Below are 19,938 nucleotides of genomic sequence, written 5' to 3'. Positions count from 1 at the left end.
GATGTGGGACTTCACTTGTGGTCTCACAGCTTATGAGAATGCTGGGCGCTTCTAACTCCTCCATCATTTAAACTGCACTTTGTCTCCATCTCAATCATTTCTCAGTCTATATATTATTTCTTTATTTCCTATTATTTCCAAATCCCTTGTGATGATCCTGCCTTGGGTCCTGTTTTGCTGGGAGAGTAGCTAACTCCTGGCAGTTTTTTGTGGCTCTTGCTGATTTGTTACCAGTATTGCTCAGTTATGGTTTATGCCTGGACAAATCTGCCCCATGGTCATATTTCCATGACAATGTAAATAATTTTGCATCTAATATTTTGCTCATTGAAAATTTGGTTTTTAGACTGTATGTCATTTTATTTATTCTATTTTAATGCCCAGGTGACTTGGCATGAAATTGCAAGGCCTCAGATACATGGATATGACCTGAAATGTTTGGCAATGATCAATCGTTTTCAGTTTGTGTCTGGAGCAGATGAAAAAGTTCTTCGAGTTTTTTCTGCACCTCGAAATTTTGTGGAAAATTTTTGTGCCATTACAGGACAATCACTGAATCATGTGCTTTGTAATGTGAGTATTCCTCTAAATATTTTACTTAGGTGTAGTCACTTCCTTTTGAATTTTAAAAACTTTGTGCCTCAGGCTATAAATGGAATATATGTGTAGAAAGGAAGTCATATTCTTTTTTGGCTTGACAAACTTCTGTGTGCACTGTGGCATGTAGTGAGGTAAGTAAAAGCAGAAATTTTTTGTGACAAATGAGCTCAAGACATTATAAAGCCCGTTACATTTTTCAGTTGAGACATGAATACCATGTACCATCAATGTGCCAGGTACTCAGTATTAAACAAAATACAAAAGATAAGTCCTATCTACAAGGAGATTACCATCTAGCTGTAAGAGTTTGGGTGGAGAGGGTAGAGGTGTAGGGCAGTGGAACTAACGTACTTGCAATTGTCAGATGAGACCAGTGAATTTCTAAATTTTGCAGTACTAAAGTCAATATCATAGAAGGACAAGGTCACTATATTAGAGTAATGAGAACATGTTTAATGGGACTTCATTTGGGTTTTGTAAGAGTAGGTGTTTTTTTTTTTAATTTTTATTTTAGCATATTATGGGAGTACAAGTGTTAAGGTTACATATATTGCCCATGCAAGAGTAGGTTTTTATTTTTTTTATTTTTATTTATTTATTTTTTTGAGAAAGAGTCTTACTCTGTTGCCCTTAGTCAAGTGCTGTGCCATCAGCCTAGCTCACAGCAACCTCAAACTCCTGGGCTCAAAGCAATCCTTCTGCCCCAGCCTCCCGATTGGACTACAGGAATGCACCACCACACCTGGCTAATTTTTTCTATATGTTTTTAATTGGCCAATTAGTTTCTTTCTATTTTTAGTAGAGGTAGGGTCTCGCTCTTGCTCAGGCTGGTTTCGAACTCCTGACCTTGAGCGATCCTCGTGCCTTAGCCTCCCAGAGTGCTAGGATTACAGGCATGAGGCACCACGCCCGGCCAGGTTTTTGTTTATATTTATATTCCCTTATATAAAAGATTTGAGCTATTTATGAAAATAAATGGATTATGAAAATGATAAAGTAATTTTGAAGGAAGTTCCCTTAAATTGTAAGATGGTTATGTTACACTGAAGTTCATATCATACAGTCCTTTCTTTACTAAGACTTGGGTCACAAATTTGGTTCTGAGCTCAAAAAGAATATATATACTTTTGACAGGCAGAAGGAGGGAGAAAGAGCAGAACTGTTGGGGTGCTTGTGGGAATGAAGACTGTGTAGAGGATGATGATGGAGTATCTTAAGAGGCAGGCACTGTTCAGAATGTGGGGTGCCATTGGAAGCTTCTATACAAAGAAAGTGATGAAAAGCATTTTGTAACAAAGAAGTTTATCTGGGAGCCCAGAGACTCTAAAGGCAATGAAACCAGCATTAGTCTGGGTAAGACTGGAGATGAAAGTGAAAGTTATTTGAAATGAAGTGCCCAACTAATCACTTAACCCCTCATGCCACAGACTTTCTTGAGTATTTGAAAAGGATTTAAGATTCTGGCCTGTTTATTTGTAATAATAATGAACAGTGGGAGCAAGATCAAAAAGGGGGGTCTTGAGTGGTTATTATAAAGAGCTAAGTATATGGAGGTGAGAGGAGTAGTTAGTTTCAGGATTGCTTTGGTTCTAGGGATTGAAATGGGGTTTTAGGTTTCCATGAGATGCTTAGTCCCAGTTATACACTCAGTTCTGTGTCCTAAGATAAAAGAATCCTATAGACTGGAGAGCCTCTTGCTCTCTTTGGGGTTTTGCTCTTATACTATGTGTTATGATAGAGATGTAGGAAAGTTTGTTATTGTTCTTGTCCATGCTTTTTTGTTTTTCTAGGTTTCTGAGATAAAGCATACAGTTTCTTATGTCCCAGGTAGCTGCTCTTGATGGTGATTTTAAATTCTCATCATTGGGCTGGGCGTGGTGGCTCACGCCTGTAATCCTAGAACTCTGGGAGGCAGAGGTGGGCGGATTGCTCGAGGTCAGGAGTTCGAAACCAGCCTGAGCAAGAGCAAGACCCCGTCTCTAAATAGAAAAAAATTAATTGGCCAACTAATATATATAGAAAAAATTAGCTGGGCATGGTGGCGCATGCCTGTAGTCCCAGCTACTCAGGAGGCTGAGGCAGGAGGATCACTTGAGCCTAGGAGTTTGAGGTTGTTGTGAGCTAGGCTGATGCCACGGCACTCACTCTAGCCTGGGCAACAAAGTGAGACTCTGTCTCTAAATAAACAAACAAACAAACAAACAAACAAATAAATAAATAAATAAATAAATTCTCATCATTCATGTTTGTGTCCAGTTCCAGCTCCTGTGTTAAAGTCTAAATTGTAAAAAACACTCTAGCATATGGGCATGTACCAATTTTGATGGTTAGCATATAGTTTCACTTATGCTAACTGTGCTGTTAACTAGTACTGGTTTCAAGTATCACCAGGTGGCCTTTCAACCCTCCATACTTGTAAGAAATGGCAAAAAGATGATTTAATAAAATTACTAGTACATGAAGTATGGGATCTGTTGCTGCTAATAATTTGATTGATGTAAATTGCCGAGTCTGAGCAGATTATTGCCTCTTCAGATGGCACTCTTGCAAAGTTTTGAAATATTCAATTGCTTAAGTATGTTTAATGAAAATACTATGACTGTGCCCTTCTGGGAAGCATCTGTGTTTATATGAGTATCATCAGGGATGTGCCTGCGAGAATCTCTTGAACGTGGAACTCTGGGCCTTCCATTTTCAGCCCACTGCATTTCCTGTCAGATGGTGAAACCCTTTGAGCTGTTAGGGTCTGATGAGCTCATGGATGAGAGGATGCCTGACTTCATGGATTGGGTGAGGGTTGGAGGTTAGGTAGGACTTGTCTGTTGGAGAGTGATTGCCTAGTATTGCATCTGTTGCTTCTGGAAGTGGAAGTGTGGGCGGACATCCACATGAGGTGATCTTTAAAGTATTTCTCAGCATTTATGAGCATAACATTTTTGTAGTGCCTAAAGTAACAGTAGCTTTTAGCATCTAAAACTTATATATCTTACTTTTTATTCCAGCAAGACAGTGATCTTCCAGAAGGAGCTACTGTCCCTGCATTGGGACTATCAAATAAAGCTGTTTTTCAGGGTAAGGCTTTTGTCTCCAAAATCATTGAATGCATAGTGGTACTTACAACTGAGTTTGTTTGTTTGTCTGTTTGTTTGTTTATTTATTTATTTTTGAGACAGGGTCTCACTTTGTTGCCCAGGCTAGAGTGAATGCTGTGGCATCAGCCTAGCTCACAGCAACCTCAAACTCCTGGGCTCAAGCAATCCTCCTGCCTCAGCCTCTTGAGTAGCTGGGACTACAGGCATGCGCCACCATGCCTGGCTAATTTTTTCTCTATATATTAGTTGGCCAATTAATTTTTTTCTATTTATAGTAGTCTTGCTCTTGCTCAGGCTGGTTTTGAACTCCTGACCTCGAGCAATCCGCCTGCCTTTGAATCCCAGAGTGCTAGGATTACAGGCGTGAGCCACTGCGCCTGGCCTATAACTGAGTTTATATTCTTGTATACTGTGTACCTAATAATGGTTGCAGCTAATTTTTTAAAAATTACAATACATGCATCTGTCTTCTCCATCACATATTTCACAGTAAGCATCTTTGTACACACTCAGGCCACTGAAATAGGTGCAATTTTCACAAAGTGTGTTTCATGGAATACTACAGCCACAGATGAGAATGTGAGTAACCTGAAGAATCTGTTGTGTAGTGTAAAAAGTTTGGGAACTGTTGGATCAAAAGAAAATGGAAGGAATCTCTGTGGAATTGATTAATGCTCTAAAGAGCACATTTAGAAAATACCGGAGTAGTGGAAAAACCCTTGTTTTTGGAATTATGTGGACACACCTTTGAATTATACCACTTCGAAGTGTCACTGCTTTCTATCTGGTGGCCTTATATTGGGACAAGTGTAGGAAACATAAAGGTAGTGACTACATTCCTGATCTTGATGTGTTTCTTTAAACTAGGAGATATACTTTCTCAGCCTTCTGATAAAGAGGAGCTGTTAACTAGTACTGGTTTCGAGTATCACCCGGTGGCCTTTCAACCCTCCATACTTACTGGTAAGAAATGGCAAAAAGATGATTTAATAAAATTACTAGTACACTAGAGTATGGGATCTGTTGCCGCTGATCTAAAAAAATGCTGTAGAATTCATTTTTTATTTGGATGAAAAAATAATTGTAGTACTATAAATTTATTGTAGAACCTCCCACTGAGGATCATCTTCTGCAGAATACATTGTGGCCTGAAGTTCAAAAACTGTAAGTTAAGCTATACTTAGCTATTTGATCTGATTCTGTGGTAACTTGTGATTTTTTTCCCCCACAACTTGATTTTCTCCTTTGCCTTCCTCATACCTACATTTAAACCTCCTGCTCTATAGATCTTTTAGTGCCTCTCCATAAAAAGTGAGAATCAAACCTAACATTGATTTTTATATTACTGGTTTTGTTTTGTTTTGTTTTGAGACAGAGTCTCACTCTTTCCCAGTCTAGAGTGACGTGGTGTCAGCCTATCTCACAGCAACCTCAAACTCCTGAACTCAAGCGATCCTCCTGCCTCAACCTCCCAGGTAGCTGGGACTACAGGCATGCGCCATGCCTGGCTAATTTTTTATATATATTATATATATATATATATATATATATATATATATATATATATATATATATATATATATATATTAGTTGTCCAGCTAATGTCTTCTATATTTTTCTTCTTTCTATTTTTTTAGTAGAGACGGTGTCTTGCTCTTGCTCAGGCTGGTCTCGAACTCCTGAGCTCAAGCGATCCTCCCGCCTTGGCCTCCCAGAGTGCTAGGATTACAAGCATGAGCCACCACACCTGGCCTATATTACTATTTATTATGTTTATTAGATTTGTTTATTGGTCTTAATTTTTAAAGTTGAGGAGCATAACCTATCTTTTTCCTTTATTAAAAAGGCTTAAGTTTTATTATTCTTAGTGGTCTTTTTCTACTTTGATGGTTTCTCATCAAAACCCATGTTTTATTTTTTATTGTACTGGCTGGTTGAGGTTATGAGGTGAAAACTTAATCTAATTGTTTGAATGAGTTGTATTACTTCTAGGAAGCTGGCATTTTTCTCTAGTCTTCCTGCTTTTCCCACAAAATGTTTGCCTAGACAAAAATATGTTTCTTAAAAGAATTGTATGTTAACTAGAGAGACTGATGTTATTCTTTTCACTTTTTAAATTTTGCAGCATGAAAATAGATACATTTACTAATACAGAGGTTGCATATGTTCTCTTTTTCAATTTTAGATATGGACATGGTTATGAAATATTTTGTGTTGCTTGTAACAATTCAAAGACACTGCTTGCCTCAGCTTGTAAGGTAGGGAATTTTACTATTTTAAAAAATTTTTATTTTTAACAAACTTTTTTAATTAAAATTTTTCTTTTTTTTTAAGAAACTAGGTCTTGCTCTATTGCCTAGGCTAGCATGCAGTGGCACAATCATAGTTCACTGTAAACTAGAACTCCTGGGCTCGGGTGGTCTTTCCACCTTGGCCTCCCAAAGTGCTGGCATTACAGGTGTGAGCCACTGCACCTGGTTGAAATTTTATTCTTGATTCTACTTGGTCATAAGTTCTTTGGGTCATCAGGCTCTTGCAAGTTTGGTAATGATTTAGGCAGAACTCTCTATGTGAAAGGTCACTGGTACTTGCTTTTTTTGAATCTTACTTTCTTAGTCTCTCTTTCCCTTCAAAAGCTTATAGTTACATTTTGTGTCTATTTCTTTTTTTTTTTTTTTTTGAGACAGAGTCTCATTTTGTTGCCCAGGCTAGAGTGAGTGCCATGGCATCAGCCTAGCTCACAGCAACCTCAAACTCCTGGGCTCAAGCAATCCTGCTGCCTCGGCCTCCCGAGTAGCTGGGACTACAGGCATGTACCACCATGCCCGGCTAATATTTTCTCTATATATTAGTTGGCCAATTAATTTCTTTTTATTTATAGTAGAGATGGGGTCTTGCTCTTGCTCAGGTTGGTTTTGAACTCCTGACCTGCAGTGATCCGCCCACCTCAGCCTCCCAGAGTGTTAGGATTACAGGCGTGAGCCACCACGCCCGGCCTATTTTGTATCTATTTCACCTGCACATGTTGAGCTTCTTTCTGCCCCTGCTCAAAAATGATTTAATCAGACATCTTAAAATGATACCTAAAAATGTGATAAATTTTAAATAATTGGAGTCCCAGAGACACAGGAGAATGAGAAGATGAAGCCTAGAGTAAAATCCATCACTCTTTTTTGAGGACATTTTTGGTACTGACCTAATGAGAATGACTTCTGCACTTGCTTAGGAGAATGATCTTGAACTCAATTCTTTATTTATCTATATCCTGTGGACTATGCAGATAATTATGGAGGATTGTCTGAAGGGTCTGAAACTCACACATTCCTCTGAAATTTTCTAAAATTTATTTACTTGTTTTAAGTATAAACTGATGGTGAGGGCTGCCCACCTGGATAGGCCCCTGTGTCCCTGCTTTTGCTGTGGAATCTTGCTACTAATCTGCATTGAGAAGTGTTGGAAGAAATACTGCTGTGCTCAACTACTACTCTTCCACTCTCGTACTTATCTGTTCTGTGAAGATGGTACTGAGAGCACTTCCATCCATTAGAGGGGCCTTAGAATGGAGCTCAGTAGTGTGAATGTCTGTGCTACTACTGAGCAGCTAATTTGTTTTTAGCTTAGGACACTGTTAGTCATCTGATTATTTTTCCCTTTTTTATTTATTATTTTTTTATTATTATTTATTTTTATTTTTTTGAGACAGAGTCTCGCATTGTTGCCCAGGCTAGAGTGAGTACCATGGCATCAGCCTAGCTCACAGCGACCTCAAACTCCTGGGCTCAAGGAATCCTGCTGCCTCAGACTCCCGAGTAGCTGGGACTACAGGCATGCGCCACCATGCCTGGCTAATTTTTTCCCTATATATTAGTTGGGCAATTAATTTCTTTGTATTTATAGTAGAGACGAGGTCTCGCTCTTGCTCAGGCTGGTTTCGAACTCCTGAGCTCCAGCAGTCTGCCCACCTCGGCTTCCCAGAGTGCTAGGATTACAGGTGTGAGCCACTGTGCCCAGCCCTGTATATATATTTTTAGTTGGTCAATTAATGTCTTTCTATTTATAGTAGAGATGGGGTCTCGCTCTTGCTCAGGCTGGTTTCAAATTCCTGACCTCGAGCAATCCACCCTCCTGGACCTCCCAGAGTGCTAGGATTACAGGCGTGAGCCACCATGCCTGGCCTATTTTTCCCTTTTTAATTTGGCTCCTTTATAACAAGTATATGCATCTTTCTTTTAAACTAACATTTTTAACAGCTTTCTTTAGGTTCATTAATATACTATAAACAGTATGTTTAATGTGAACAATTTGATAAATTTTGACATACTTATGCCATAAAATCATTGCTATAATCAAGATAATATATCTATCAACCTCCCCAAACTTCCTATGCTGCTTGGTAATTCCTCTTTCCTGCCCCCTTCCCTAGGGAACCACTAATCTCCTTTTTGCTATGGCTAAAATTTTGTGTAAATGGAATCATCTAGTATGTACTCCTTTTTTTCGTCTGTCTTCTTTCATTCATCATAATTATTTGAGATTCATTCATGTTGTTGCATGTATCAGTAGTTCATTCCTTCTTAATGCTGAGTAGTTTTCTCTTGTACAGATACACCACTCTTTGTGAATCTTTTCACTTATTAATGGACATTTGGGCTATTTTCCAGTTTCTGGCTTTTACCAGTAGAGCAATTACGAAATTTGTCTTTGCATGGATATATGCTTTCACTTCACTTGAGTAAATACTTATGAGTGGAATTTCTAGATGATATGGTAGATGTATATTTAAACTTTTAAGACATTGCCACACTATTTTCCAAAGTGGTTATATACTTTACAATCCCAATGGCAGTGTATTAGATTTCCAGTTGTTCTGCTTCCTCATGAGCACTTGGTATGTTCAGTCTTTTTAACTTTAACCATTCTAGGTGTTAACAATGAGGTGTGTAATAGTTCATTGTGGCTGTAATTTGCATTTCTTTAATGATGTTGGGCATATTTTCATGTGCTAATTTTCTATCTATTTGGAAATATGGTCTGATCTCTAATCAGATCTTTTACCCATTTCTTTATTAGATTGTTTTCTTATTTACTGAGTTTTAGAAAGTTCTTTATATACCTTGGATACAGCATTATCAGATATGTGCTTATGTAGGTAATATTCCCCAGTGGCTTGTCTTTTCATTCTCCTGGTGTCTTTCAAAGAGCAGAAGTAGGCCAGGCACGGTGGCTCACGCCTGTAATCCTAGCACTCTGGGAGGCTGAGGCGGGCGGATTGCTTGAGGTCAGGAGTTAACCCAGCCTAAGCAAGAGGGAGACCCCATCTCTACTATAAATAGAAAGAAATTAATTAGCCAACTAATATATAGAGAAAAAATTAGCTGGGCATGGTGGCACATGCCTGTAGTCCCAGCTACTCGGGAGGCTGAGGCAGAAGGATTGCTTGAGCCCAGGAGTTTGAGGTTGCTGTGAGCTAGGCTGATGCCACGGCACTCACTCTAGCCTGGGCAACAAAGCGAGACTATGTCTCAAAAAAAACCACAAAAGAGCAGAAGTTTTATGCTTTGGTGAAGTCCAAGCTATCAGTTTTTCTCTATATTGGGCTGTGTCTTTCCTGTTGTATCTAGGAAATCTTTGCGTAGCTCAAGGTCACAAAGATTTTCTGCTGTGTTTTGTTCTAGGAGTTTTATAGATTTTTAAGTTTTTCATTTAGGCCTGTGATATAATAATTCTTGTATTTGTCATAGAGTATAAAGTTGATTTTTTTTCATACTGGATACCCAGTTGTTCCAGTATCATTTGTTGAAAACACTGTCCCTTTATCTCTGTGCTGCCTTTTGCTCTTTGTCAAAAGTCAGTTGTCTGTCTATCTACCTATATATATCTATATCACTATATATATATATGTAGGTCTGTTCCTAGACTTTGTTCTGTTGATCTTTTTTTGGTGTGATGTCAATATCATACTCTCTTATTTACTATAGTTTTTCATAACACATCTTAAAATTAGGAAGTAATTGTCTTCCAACTCTCTCCTTACTTTTCACAGTTATTTTGACTGTAGTAGGTCATTTACTTTGCCTTTTAGTATGAGTTTGACAGTTTATACAAAAATTCTTCCAGGAATTTTGATGAGGATTGCATTAAATTTATAGATGCATTTGGGGAGAATTTTAATAATATTGAGTATTTTGACAAGTGAATACAGTATGCCTCTCATTTATTTAGGCCTCTGATTTTTCTCAGGAATGATTTTTTTTTTTAAATTAACCCTTCATTTAAAAATAATTTTAGATTTAAAAAAAATGGCAGATTCGTACCTAGAATATCCACATACTTCTCATTCAGTTTTCTCCATTGTTAACAGTATTGAGAATATTTTGCAGTTTTTGGTGTCAGGTCTTGCACATATTTTGTTAGATTTATCATTTTGTAAATTTTATATAATGATTGCTTATTGCTGACATATGGAAATACATTTGGTTTTCGTATACTGATCTTATATCCTGCAAGTTACTTTTAGTAACTTTATTATAGATACTGTAGGATTTTCCACATAAATGCTTATGTTGCCTATGAATAAAGAAAGTTTTATTTTTTTCCAGTACAGGTATTTTAATGTTGAATAGAAGTAGTGACAGCAAAAATCTTTGCCTTGGTTCTTATATCAGGAACAGAACAGTTAGTCTTTGTCCATTAAGACTTGTGTTTGCTGTAGCTTTTTTGTGTCTGTTTATCTGGTTGTAGAAGTTTCCTATAATCCCTAGTTTTCATCAGGAATGGATGTTTGTCAAGGATTTTTTTCTTCATCTATCTCCTTTTTTTGCTTATTAATATTGTGAATTATGTTGATTAATTTTTCAAGTGATAAACACACATTGTATTCTTTTTTTTTTTTTTTTTTTTTTGAGACAGAGTCTCACTTTGTTGCCCAGGCTAGAGTGAGTGCCGTGGCATCAGCCTAGCTCACAGCAACCTCAAACTTCTGGGCTTAAGCAATCCTACTGCCTCAGCCTCCCGAGTAGCTAGGACTACAGGCACGTGCCACCATGCCCAGCTAATTTATATATATATATATATATTAGTTGGCCAATTAATTTCTTTCTATTTTTTTTTATAGTAGAGACGGGGTCTCGCTCAGGCTGGTTTTGAACTCCTGACCTTGAGCAATCCGCCCGCCTCGGCCTCCCAGAGTGCTAGGATTACAAGCGTGAGCCACCGCGCCTGGCCCACACATTGTATTCTTAGACCCCATTTGCTCATAGTCTTTTAAATACATTATTAAATTAATTGTTAATTAATATTGCTAAATTAATTTTCTAAAATTTAAGAATTTTTGTATCTAGTTATGAAGGACATTGCTCTGTAATTTTCTTTCTCCATAGTTGCTTTTTCTGGTTGTGGTATCACAGTAATGCTGGCCTCAGAAAGTATCTTCTTCTCAGGAAATTCCTGGAATAATTTTCATAGTATGGCATTATTTCTTTTTGAAATTTTTGGTAGAATTCCCAAATAAAGCCAACTGATTCTGGAGTGAAGCCAGTTGATTCTGGAGTTTTCTTTGTGGGAAGGTTTTTTTTTTTTGTTTTTTTTTGAGACAGAGTCTCGCTTTGTTGCCCAGGCTAGAGTGAGTGCCGTGGCATCAGCCTAGCTCACAGCAACCTCAAACTCCTGAGCTCAAGCAATCCTACTGCCTCAGCCTCCCAAGTAGCTGGGACTACAGGCATGTGCCATCATGCCCGGCTAATTTTTCCTATATATATTAGTTGGCCAATTAATTTCTTTCTATTTATACTAGAGATGGGGTCTCGCTCTTGCCCAGGCTGGTTTCAAACTCCTGACCTTGAGCAATCCACCCGCCTCGGCCTCCCAGAGTGCTAGGATTACAGGCGTGAGCCACCGAGCCCAGCCATTGTGGGAAGGTTTTTAACTACATGTATTTTCTTTCACAAGTATAAATAAAGACTATTGAGGTTATCCAGTTTTTCTTGAGTTCATTTTGATAGATTGTGGTCTTTGGGAGAATTTGTCCCTGTATCTTAGTTGTCATATTTACTGGCACAAATTTAGTCATCATATTCTTTTATGATCCTTTTAATATCTGTAGAATTCTAGTGATTATCTCCTTTCCTCTGCTGTTGGCAATTTGTACCTTCTCTTTCTGTCTCAACCCTCCCCTGGTTTGTTGGGGTTTTTTTTCTCTTTTGGTGAAGGGAGTATTCTGGAAATTGAACTGTAAATTGATGATTTTATTGATATTCTCAAAGAACCAGCTTTTGATTTTTATTGGTTTTCCTCTGTTGTTTTTCTTATTTCTATTTCATTGATTTTTGCTCTGTTTTTATTTCCTTTCTTCTTAGATTACATTTCCTCTTCTGTTTCTGATGTAATATGGTTTAAGCTGAGATCACTGGTTTCATTGTGTAATTTTGTCTAGCTTTTTAGTTTTTTCACACAAGAGAGTATCTGGTCCCTATTACCCCATATTGACCAGAAATGGAAGTCTCTGAACTGTTAATTATACAGTTAATACATAAAGGTATTCTTCTTGTAAAAAGTTAAAGCATCATCAGTTCTGATGATTCAGTCCTGATGATTCATCTTTTTAATGCCAGTCTTCTCTAATTCTTCCCAGAGGTTAAGCCTGGTTGTAGTATGTTATCTCCTAGGATTTTTTTTTCTGCATTTAAACAGACACATAAAATATACCCATAGAAATAATATATTATTTAAAAAATGTTTTATTTGTAGTTTATTTTTTACTTTTTTTCATTTCTGTCCTACAGGCAGCTAAGAAAGAGCATGCCGCTATCATTCTTTGGAACACCACATCTTGGAAACAGGTGCAGAATTTAGTTTTCCACAGTTTGACTGTCACGCAGATGGCCTTCTCACCTAACGACAAGTTCTTACTAGCTGTTTCCAGAGATCGAACCTGGTCATTGTGGAGAAGGCAGGATATAATCTCACCTGAGTTCGGTAAAATAGCTTCTGATTGGGGAGGTTATTAGTGAAATAGTTATGTCCATTTTATCCACATTAAGTAGCTGTTGGTTAAGAGAAAGATAACAAGGTAAAGATAACAAGCCTCATGGCTCTGAAGCCTTTGAAAGTTCTTAGATAACTGAGGAAGGCTTGACCTTGTAAGATTTAAATGGAGGTGATCTTTGAGTTGGCCTCCTTGTGATTATGTACTCAGGATGGCGTATGTTCAAACATCTCAATTAAAGAAAAATACAAATCTATATATAGAAAGTTAAATTTTGCAAATGGTTATGTTAATAGAATGCCACCACAAAACCAATTGGATGACATGTTCTGAGCTAGGATTTCATGGGACAGGAATAACTAAGATACAACTATGGAAACTTGTGGTTAAGTAGTGTCTTCTTTCAGAACTCTTTTATTAAATATAAGTACAGTAACACTTTAAATTATGAAACTTGGAGGGACCATTATCCTTGTTAGCCTTTTCCTACCCTCCCCTGTCACTTTGATCTTTGGGAAGGGTGTGTTTAGGCATCCTTCTGTGGGTAACATGACCCTGGGCAAGGTGTTAGCCTACTTACTCACATTCTACTCTGAGCCTGGCATAAATTGAAAAAAAAGAAAGGAGTAAAAGATTGGTGGTGTTGTAGCAGTGACCTATTCCTTCCAGTTTCTTTTGGTGAGTAAATTCTAGAGAGTGTTCAAAGTATATTTGTGAGCAGGGTCTGGTGGCACATGCCTATAGTCCCAGCTCCTTGGGAGGCTGAGGTGGGAGGATTGCCTGAACCCAGGAGTTTGAGCCCTACCTGGGTAACATAGCAAGACCTTGTCTCAAAAAAGTATATTTGTGTTGTTTAATCCTGTTTTTTATTCTTCCATTGATATGCCTTGCATACCATTTTTATGATATTTCTAGTCCCTTAGTATCTTGTGTTTTAGAGAATACTCAAGGACTGTAAAACATACTCAGCAATATGAGTTAGAACAGACCATTTTCCTTTGAATCAATAGTGATTTCCTAACATGCAGTGTTTGCTTTTTAAGAAGTTAAAGTGATATTAATAATATAGTTATTGATTTGTTGTATCTTTATAGATTATGGATTAATAGATACATACACTCCCATTCCCTCATTATAAGCAGTTATGTGTTTTAGGTTTAGTCCAAAATAAGGGCTAGACATTACCTTACATTTAAATCTTACAAGGAAAATATTAATGTATTTTTTTAAACATTATTTAAGTAGTGCCTTAATTTTTTTCCTATAGCCTAATATGCAAATCTGGCTAACTCTTGAGTAAGATTAAATTGCTTCAGGCTTCTTCCATAGGTATAAATTGAACTTTGAGTATCTGGAAGATGTTTGTCATCAGTAACTAGAGAGGGACTACTCAATGTAAAAGCATTTCCTACTAGAAAAATACCATATGCTCACAGCCTGGTTGAGGAGTCAGTTGCCTGGCTTCAGTCTGTTGCAAAAGTCAGCACATATTAAATTGATTACTAAGTCACACATTAAATTAATTACAGAGTACTTAAATATAGCTTTCTAAGAGGTAAAAAAAAAAAACAGTTTTCTCTGCTTTGTGAGTGATGTGCATGTATTTTTTTCAGACCCAGTTTTCAGTCTCTTTGCTTTTACCAACAAAATTACATCTGTGCACAGTAGAATTATTTGGTCTTGTGATTGGAGTCCTGATAGCAAGTATTTCTTCACTGGGAGTCGGGACAAAAAGGTAATTTTTAAAAAATTTAATATTTTTAAAAATGTAAAATAATATTTTATAGGTATATTTGAATAAAAAACACATAATCCTGCCTTTCTGATACAACTTTTAAAAGTCAGTTTATGTATCCAGCCTCTGTTTGGGTTAAAGAAAATAGGTTTAGTCCCTTCTGTGTTTTTCATATATGTACATATAAAAGGCTTTTATTATTTGTTAAATTCTATGAATCATTTCTCTGAAATATCAAAAATATGAAGAGAAGAGCTTCAGACACATGTCCTTCATCAAATGGTTCCAGTGAAAGAAGAGCAGTAAATGAAATGGATCAAGACTAAGAAACGGCCAGGCGCGGTGGCTCACGCCTGTAATCCTAGCACTCTGGGAGGCCGAGGTGGACGGATTGCTCGAGGTCAGGAGTTCAAAACCAGTCTGAGCAAGAGCGAGACCCTGTCTCTACTATAAATAGAAATTAATTGGCCAACTAATATATAGAGAAAAAATTAGCCGGGCATAGTGGCACATGCCTGTAGTCCCAGCTACTCGGGAGGCTGAGGCAGGAGGATTGCTTGAGCCCAGGAGTTCGAGGTTGCTGTGGGCTAGGCTAACGCCATGGCACTCACTCTAGCATGGGCAACAAAGTGAGACTCTGTCTCAAAAAAAAAAAAAAAAAGACTAAGAAACTAGGAGGGCAAGAGGAGGCAGTAGGAACATAAGGGGAAAAACAATTTCTAGTTTTCTGATTTATATTTATATGAATTTAACATTTTTTTCTATAATGAATGACTATTACCTTTTTATTCAGTGGTAGAAGTGGGATAGAATGTGATCCAGACTTGGAAGAAAATCCAAACAAGTTAGCTAGCAGTATGCTCTTTTTTTTTTGAGACAGAGTCTCATTTTGTTGCCCAGGCTAGAGTGAGTGCCGTGGCGTCAGCCTAGCTCACAGCAACCTCAAACTCCTGGGCTCAAGCAATCCTCCTGCCTCAGCCTCCCGAGTAGCTGGGACTACAGGCATGTGCCACCATGCCTGGCTAATTTTTACTATATATATATTAGTTGGCCAATTAATTTGTTTCTATTTATAGTAGAGACGGGGTATTGCTCTTGCTCAGACTGGTTTTGAACTCCTGACCTCGAGCAATCCGCCTGTCTTGGCCTCCCAGAGTGCTAGGATTACAGGCGTGAGCCACTGCACCTGGCCAGCAGTATGCTCTTGAACATGACTTTCACCTCTGTTCTCTGGGAAATGTCCTGGTCTTTGGTCTTTCCTCTGTTTTCATATTCTTTAAAGTGTCATTTCTGTTTTCTGCAGTTCCTACAGATAGTTTAGCATTCCTTTCCTCTCCCTGCCCTCCCTAGTCATAGACACAGTACAGATTACTGAAGTGGGGAGGGAAGGCTAGCACAGGCATGGCAGCACTCAGGTGAAGCACTTACATACATGTCAGCCTCTACAGGATCTCTCAGACCCTCCCTCCTGTTCATTTGCCTATTCATTTCTTTCTTGGTGTTTATTTGCCTATGCTGTGCTAGATGCTGAGCAAGCAGGACTGCTTCTGTCCTCCACAGTCGTGCCCATAGAAGGTGGTCCAGTGCTGCACTTGGAAGGTCAGGACTGCAGCGGACAAAGCAGCATTTGCTGCACATGCTCCAAAATATCCTTCTGATTGCTTGGACAAAGCTTCTGCTCAGAATCTTGCTTTGGCCCTGCATTCTTCCCTTTCCATTTCTTTGTTACCAATCTCATACCATTGAGGTGTGAGGTGCCAGGGAAGCCTCATTTCTTATGAGGGATATCATCAGGGTTAGGTCCTCTTGATAGCTGAGTTGGTTCCCCAAGCACATGGATGGTGTAGAGGAAGAGTTAGAGACTTGATTAGTCCCCATGAATTTTGTGGTAACCTTCTTGGGGAAATGCATGAGGCCCCCCCCCCCCCAACCTTGGTGAGTACATGGCTAATTGACCTTAACTGGATCAAAATTGATTTCTGAGTGAAAAAAGGCATGCTAAACACCCCTCCAGTCTCTGGGCAGGGATAGTCCATCTTTGGATCAACACACATAAGTAGTTGGGGGTCTCAGAGATTCATGTCTGCTATACTGTGGTTTCTCTCTAGAGTTTGAAATGCCCTGAAGTTCTGGAACATCATACACAAATATAAATGCTGCATTTTTTAAAATACTAGAGCAAATATTTTGTGTTATCTCTGTGCCATTGAAACTCTATAATGCATTGCTAGAAACCTTGCAGAGAGAAAGCTTTACAAAGTGTGATCTGTGTTAGGTGGTTGTCTGGGGTGAATGCGACTCCAGCGATGACTGCATTGAGCACAACATTGGCCCCTGCTCCTCAGTCCTGGACGTGGGGGGCGCTGTGACAGCTGTCAGCATCTGCCCAGCACTCAGCTATTCCCAACGGTCAGTCTCTGTGTGGGGCTTAGTTTCATGTTTTCTTTAAAAAGGCTGCTTGGTTTCTCAATATGTAGCCCTGTTATCATTTCATTTGTGGGTTCTCTTAGCTACTGAGTTGCTGATTTTTTAAAAATACTTGTGTTTTTCATAACAATTTTTAAATTATTAGAACTTGATGATTTAGAATGGCAGAATAGAGATTATGAATATCATGTGAAGGTTCTTAGTCACCAAATACAGGACTGTAGTCTTTTCTATAATAAACATCTTCAGTGGCACAAGGGTCCCTGCAGCCAGCCAGGGAAACACTGTCCTGTGGGCTTTGCCAGCAGAGGGCAGAGGTAAACTTGTGTGCAACCTCTATAGAGAAGGGGCTCCTTGGGGATACAGTAGATCAGTGCAGTGTGTCCTGGGCTGATGCCTTGCAACAAAGTCTTTTGTAAGCCAGGGACAGTTAGGAACACTGTGAAGAACTACTTTAGAGTGATGATGGAAATAACAGATATTCATGCTAAGTTAAAGACTGTCTCCCTCCCTTAAAAACAGATATGTGGTTGCAGTAGGATTGGAGTGTGGAAAGATTTGCTTATATACGTGGAAAAAGACTGATCAAGTTCCAGAAATAAATGACTGGACCCACTGTTTAGAAACAAGTCAAAGGTATTTTCTTCCTATTTTTGCTTCCATCAGATTAGATAGAAATTGTGGAATCTTTAGTAGCAAATTATATGCCACATTTTCATGGAGAGGGATGAGGGTTTACCAATAAGTGGTACTCCTTTGTTCTGTGGTAATCTCCTGAAATGGATGTTTGTTATCATAGTGTACTTGATTTTTAAAAGTTTGCTTGACCAAGTTTCTTATTTACATAATAAGCATTTGATACAAAAGTGATTTTTATAATGATGTGTTTTAGAATTCAACTATAATAGACTCTTAATAAAATGATTCGAGGCCAGGCACGATGGCTCACACCCATGATCCCAGCACTTTGGAAGGTCAAGACAGGAGGATTGCTTGAGGCCAGGAGTTTGAGACCAGTGTGGGCAATATATGAAATCCTCACCTCCAAAGAACTTTTACCTGCTTTGGATAATCAAATTCATCCTTAAAGGAAGATGAAATATCATTCATAGATAGCAAGTCATAGTCTGCATAATATGGAAGCATTTCCTCTAGAAGAATTTCAGAAAACATTTGAGACACAGCAGCATTGTTGTAACCTCCCAGAGTGACCCCTGCAAGGGCACACAGTCGTTTGGTTGCATCGGTTCTGGTGGGCTGATTTTTAAAATGTGTTTTATTACTTCAAGGTTTATGCTTCATTCTTACCCTTTTATCATGAGAGTACATCTGGTGACAGGGACTCTCAGGGTCTGAAAATATAATTTGTGTGCTCTAGTACCGTTTTCAGTGTTTACTGCCTGAAAACCTACTTAGGTTTTTCACTTTATTCCTTTTTAGTTTTAGGGATTAATTTTCAGATTTAATTTATAGAGGATGTTGTATTTTCATAAATATGTATTATAAATCTATGGTTGGTAGTATTCCTGGTCTGCCTTTTCAAGGGTTTGGGGATGGGAGGGTAAAGGAAGCATTAATATGATTATTTTGCTCAAGGTCATGCAGGTAGAGGTCACACTGGAGACTAGGACTTTTTCACTGGGCAGTTTATTAAATCTTTCATTGTCTTTACCCAGCTGTAAAAATGTGAGAAGCTGTCAAAAGAATATATTGCATGGCCGGACGCGGTGGCTCACGCCTGTAATCCTAGCACTCTTGGGAGGCCGGGGCAGGCAGATTGCTCCAGCTTAGGAGTTCGAAACCAGCCTGAGCAAGAGCGAGACCCGTCTCTACTATAAATAGAAAGAAATTAATTAGCCAACTAATATATATAGAAAAAATTAGCAGGGCATGGTGGCGCATGCCTGTAGTCCCAGCTACTTGGGAGGCTGAGGCAGGAGGATTGCTTGAGTCCAGGAGTTTGAGGTTGCTGTGAGCGAGGCTGATGCCACGGCTCTCACTCTAGCCTGGGCAACAAAGCGAGACTCTGTCTCAAAAAAAAAAAAAAAAAAGAATATATTGCAAAATTGAAATTCTTAGGAAAAAAAATACATTTAGTAATGTTATCTGTAAGACTGACTTTTTAATGGCTATTTCATGAATTCCACTGATCATTAAAACATTTGACAGAAATTCATTGTTTCTTGCTCTTTTTGGTAGTGTCATTAGCCAGTAAGTAAGTTGCTAAAATATTAGTGATGGTATTTAAAAACTCCTACATTTTAATTTTCAGGTTCTGATTTCTGCTTCTATTTACACATTTACACCATTAATAGTAAGAGCATACTAATTAAGTTAATACGTAGGTAGGTACACAGTAAAATGTTTTATGGTCATATATTAATTTGATCATTTCTCTTTGTTTTAGCCAAAGTCATACACTTGCTATTAAAAAACTATGCTGGAAGAATTGCAGTGGAAACACTGAAAAGAATGAAGCAGAAGGTGCTGAGTGGTTACACTTTGCAAGTTGTGGTGAAGATCACACTGTGAAGATACACAGAGTTGACAGACGTGCACTGTAATGGACTTAGTAACTACATGCTTGCAGTCATTGGTAGCTTAAAATATTTATCATGTAAATAGATCACCTTTCTTTACCTTTATAATTAAATTGGGTTTCATTTTAGCAGTAGTCCTTATTTGGGTCCTATACCCTTTTAATCTGATGAAAGCTACAAACCCTTTTCCTTGTTACATAATTTATGCATGCATACTCAGAACTTTGCCCACATTTTCAGAGATTCTTGGACCTTGAGACCTGCTTCTGTTCAGATCAAGAACCTCTGTTCTTTCTCCATGACTGGATTAGCCTGATTTTGTGTTATTTTGGGCCTTTTCGTTTGCCTCTCTTTGGGACATTTCATTATTTATTACCCTCTTCAGAGGCTAGACACAGGAAATAAAAAGAGAGGAAACCCAGATCACTCATTTTTATTTTAACATTCTTTGTAAATAAACATACCACACAAAGTGGGCTAACTCTGTCTTAATCACCTCCTTCCCAATATATGCCAGTCTTTCTAGGAATTTGGCATGCAGTTTGAACTACAGGCAATCCT

The 19,938-nt window shown here is 38.2% G+C and overlaps 1 protein-coding gene across 2 annotated transcripts in view; it reads left to right on the top strand.

Annotated features, from left to right (window-relative positions):
• The window catches only part of ELP2 (elongator acetyltransferase complex subunit 2), a 42,334-nt gene extending 22,829 nt beyond the window's left edge, over positions 1-19,505 (top strand). For both annotated transcript variants that reach the window (XM_012742120.3, XM_012742121.3), the window contains 10 exons: positions 385-573; positions 3,603-3,672; positions 4,560-4,655; positions 4,799-4,856; positions 5,878-5,950; positions 12,473-12,665; positions 14,289-14,410; positions 16,686-16,819; positions 17,360-17,473; positions 19,245-19,505. In XM_012742120.3, the coding sequence (XP_012597574.2) occupies positions 385-573; positions 3,603-3,672; positions 4,560-4,655; positions 4,799-4,856; positions 5,878-5,950; positions 12,473-12,665; positions 14,289-14,410; positions 16,686-16,819; positions 17,360-17,473; positions 19,245-19,401 (1,206 nt within the window). In that variant the 3' untranslated portion in view covers positions 19,402-19,505. The remainder of the gene's footprint in view (positions 1-384; positions 574-3,602; positions 3,673-4,559; positions 4,656-4,798; positions 4,857-5,877; positions 5,951-12,472; positions 12,666-14,288; positions 14,411-16,685; positions 16,820-17,359; positions 17,474-19,244) is intronic.
• The last annotated feature ends 433 nt before the right edge of the window (positions 19,506-19,938 follow it).

This window comes from Microcebus murinus, chromosome 17, assembly GCF_040939455.1.
Source record: "Microcebus murinus isolate Inina chromosome 17, M.murinus_Inina_mat1.0, whole genome shotgun sequence".
In the NCBI taxonomy this organism is placed as follows: Eukaryota; Metazoa; Chordata; class Mammalia; order Primates; family Cheirogaleidae; genus Microcebus; species Microcebus murinus.
This window is presented reverse-complemented; position numbering and strand designations above follow the sequence as displayed.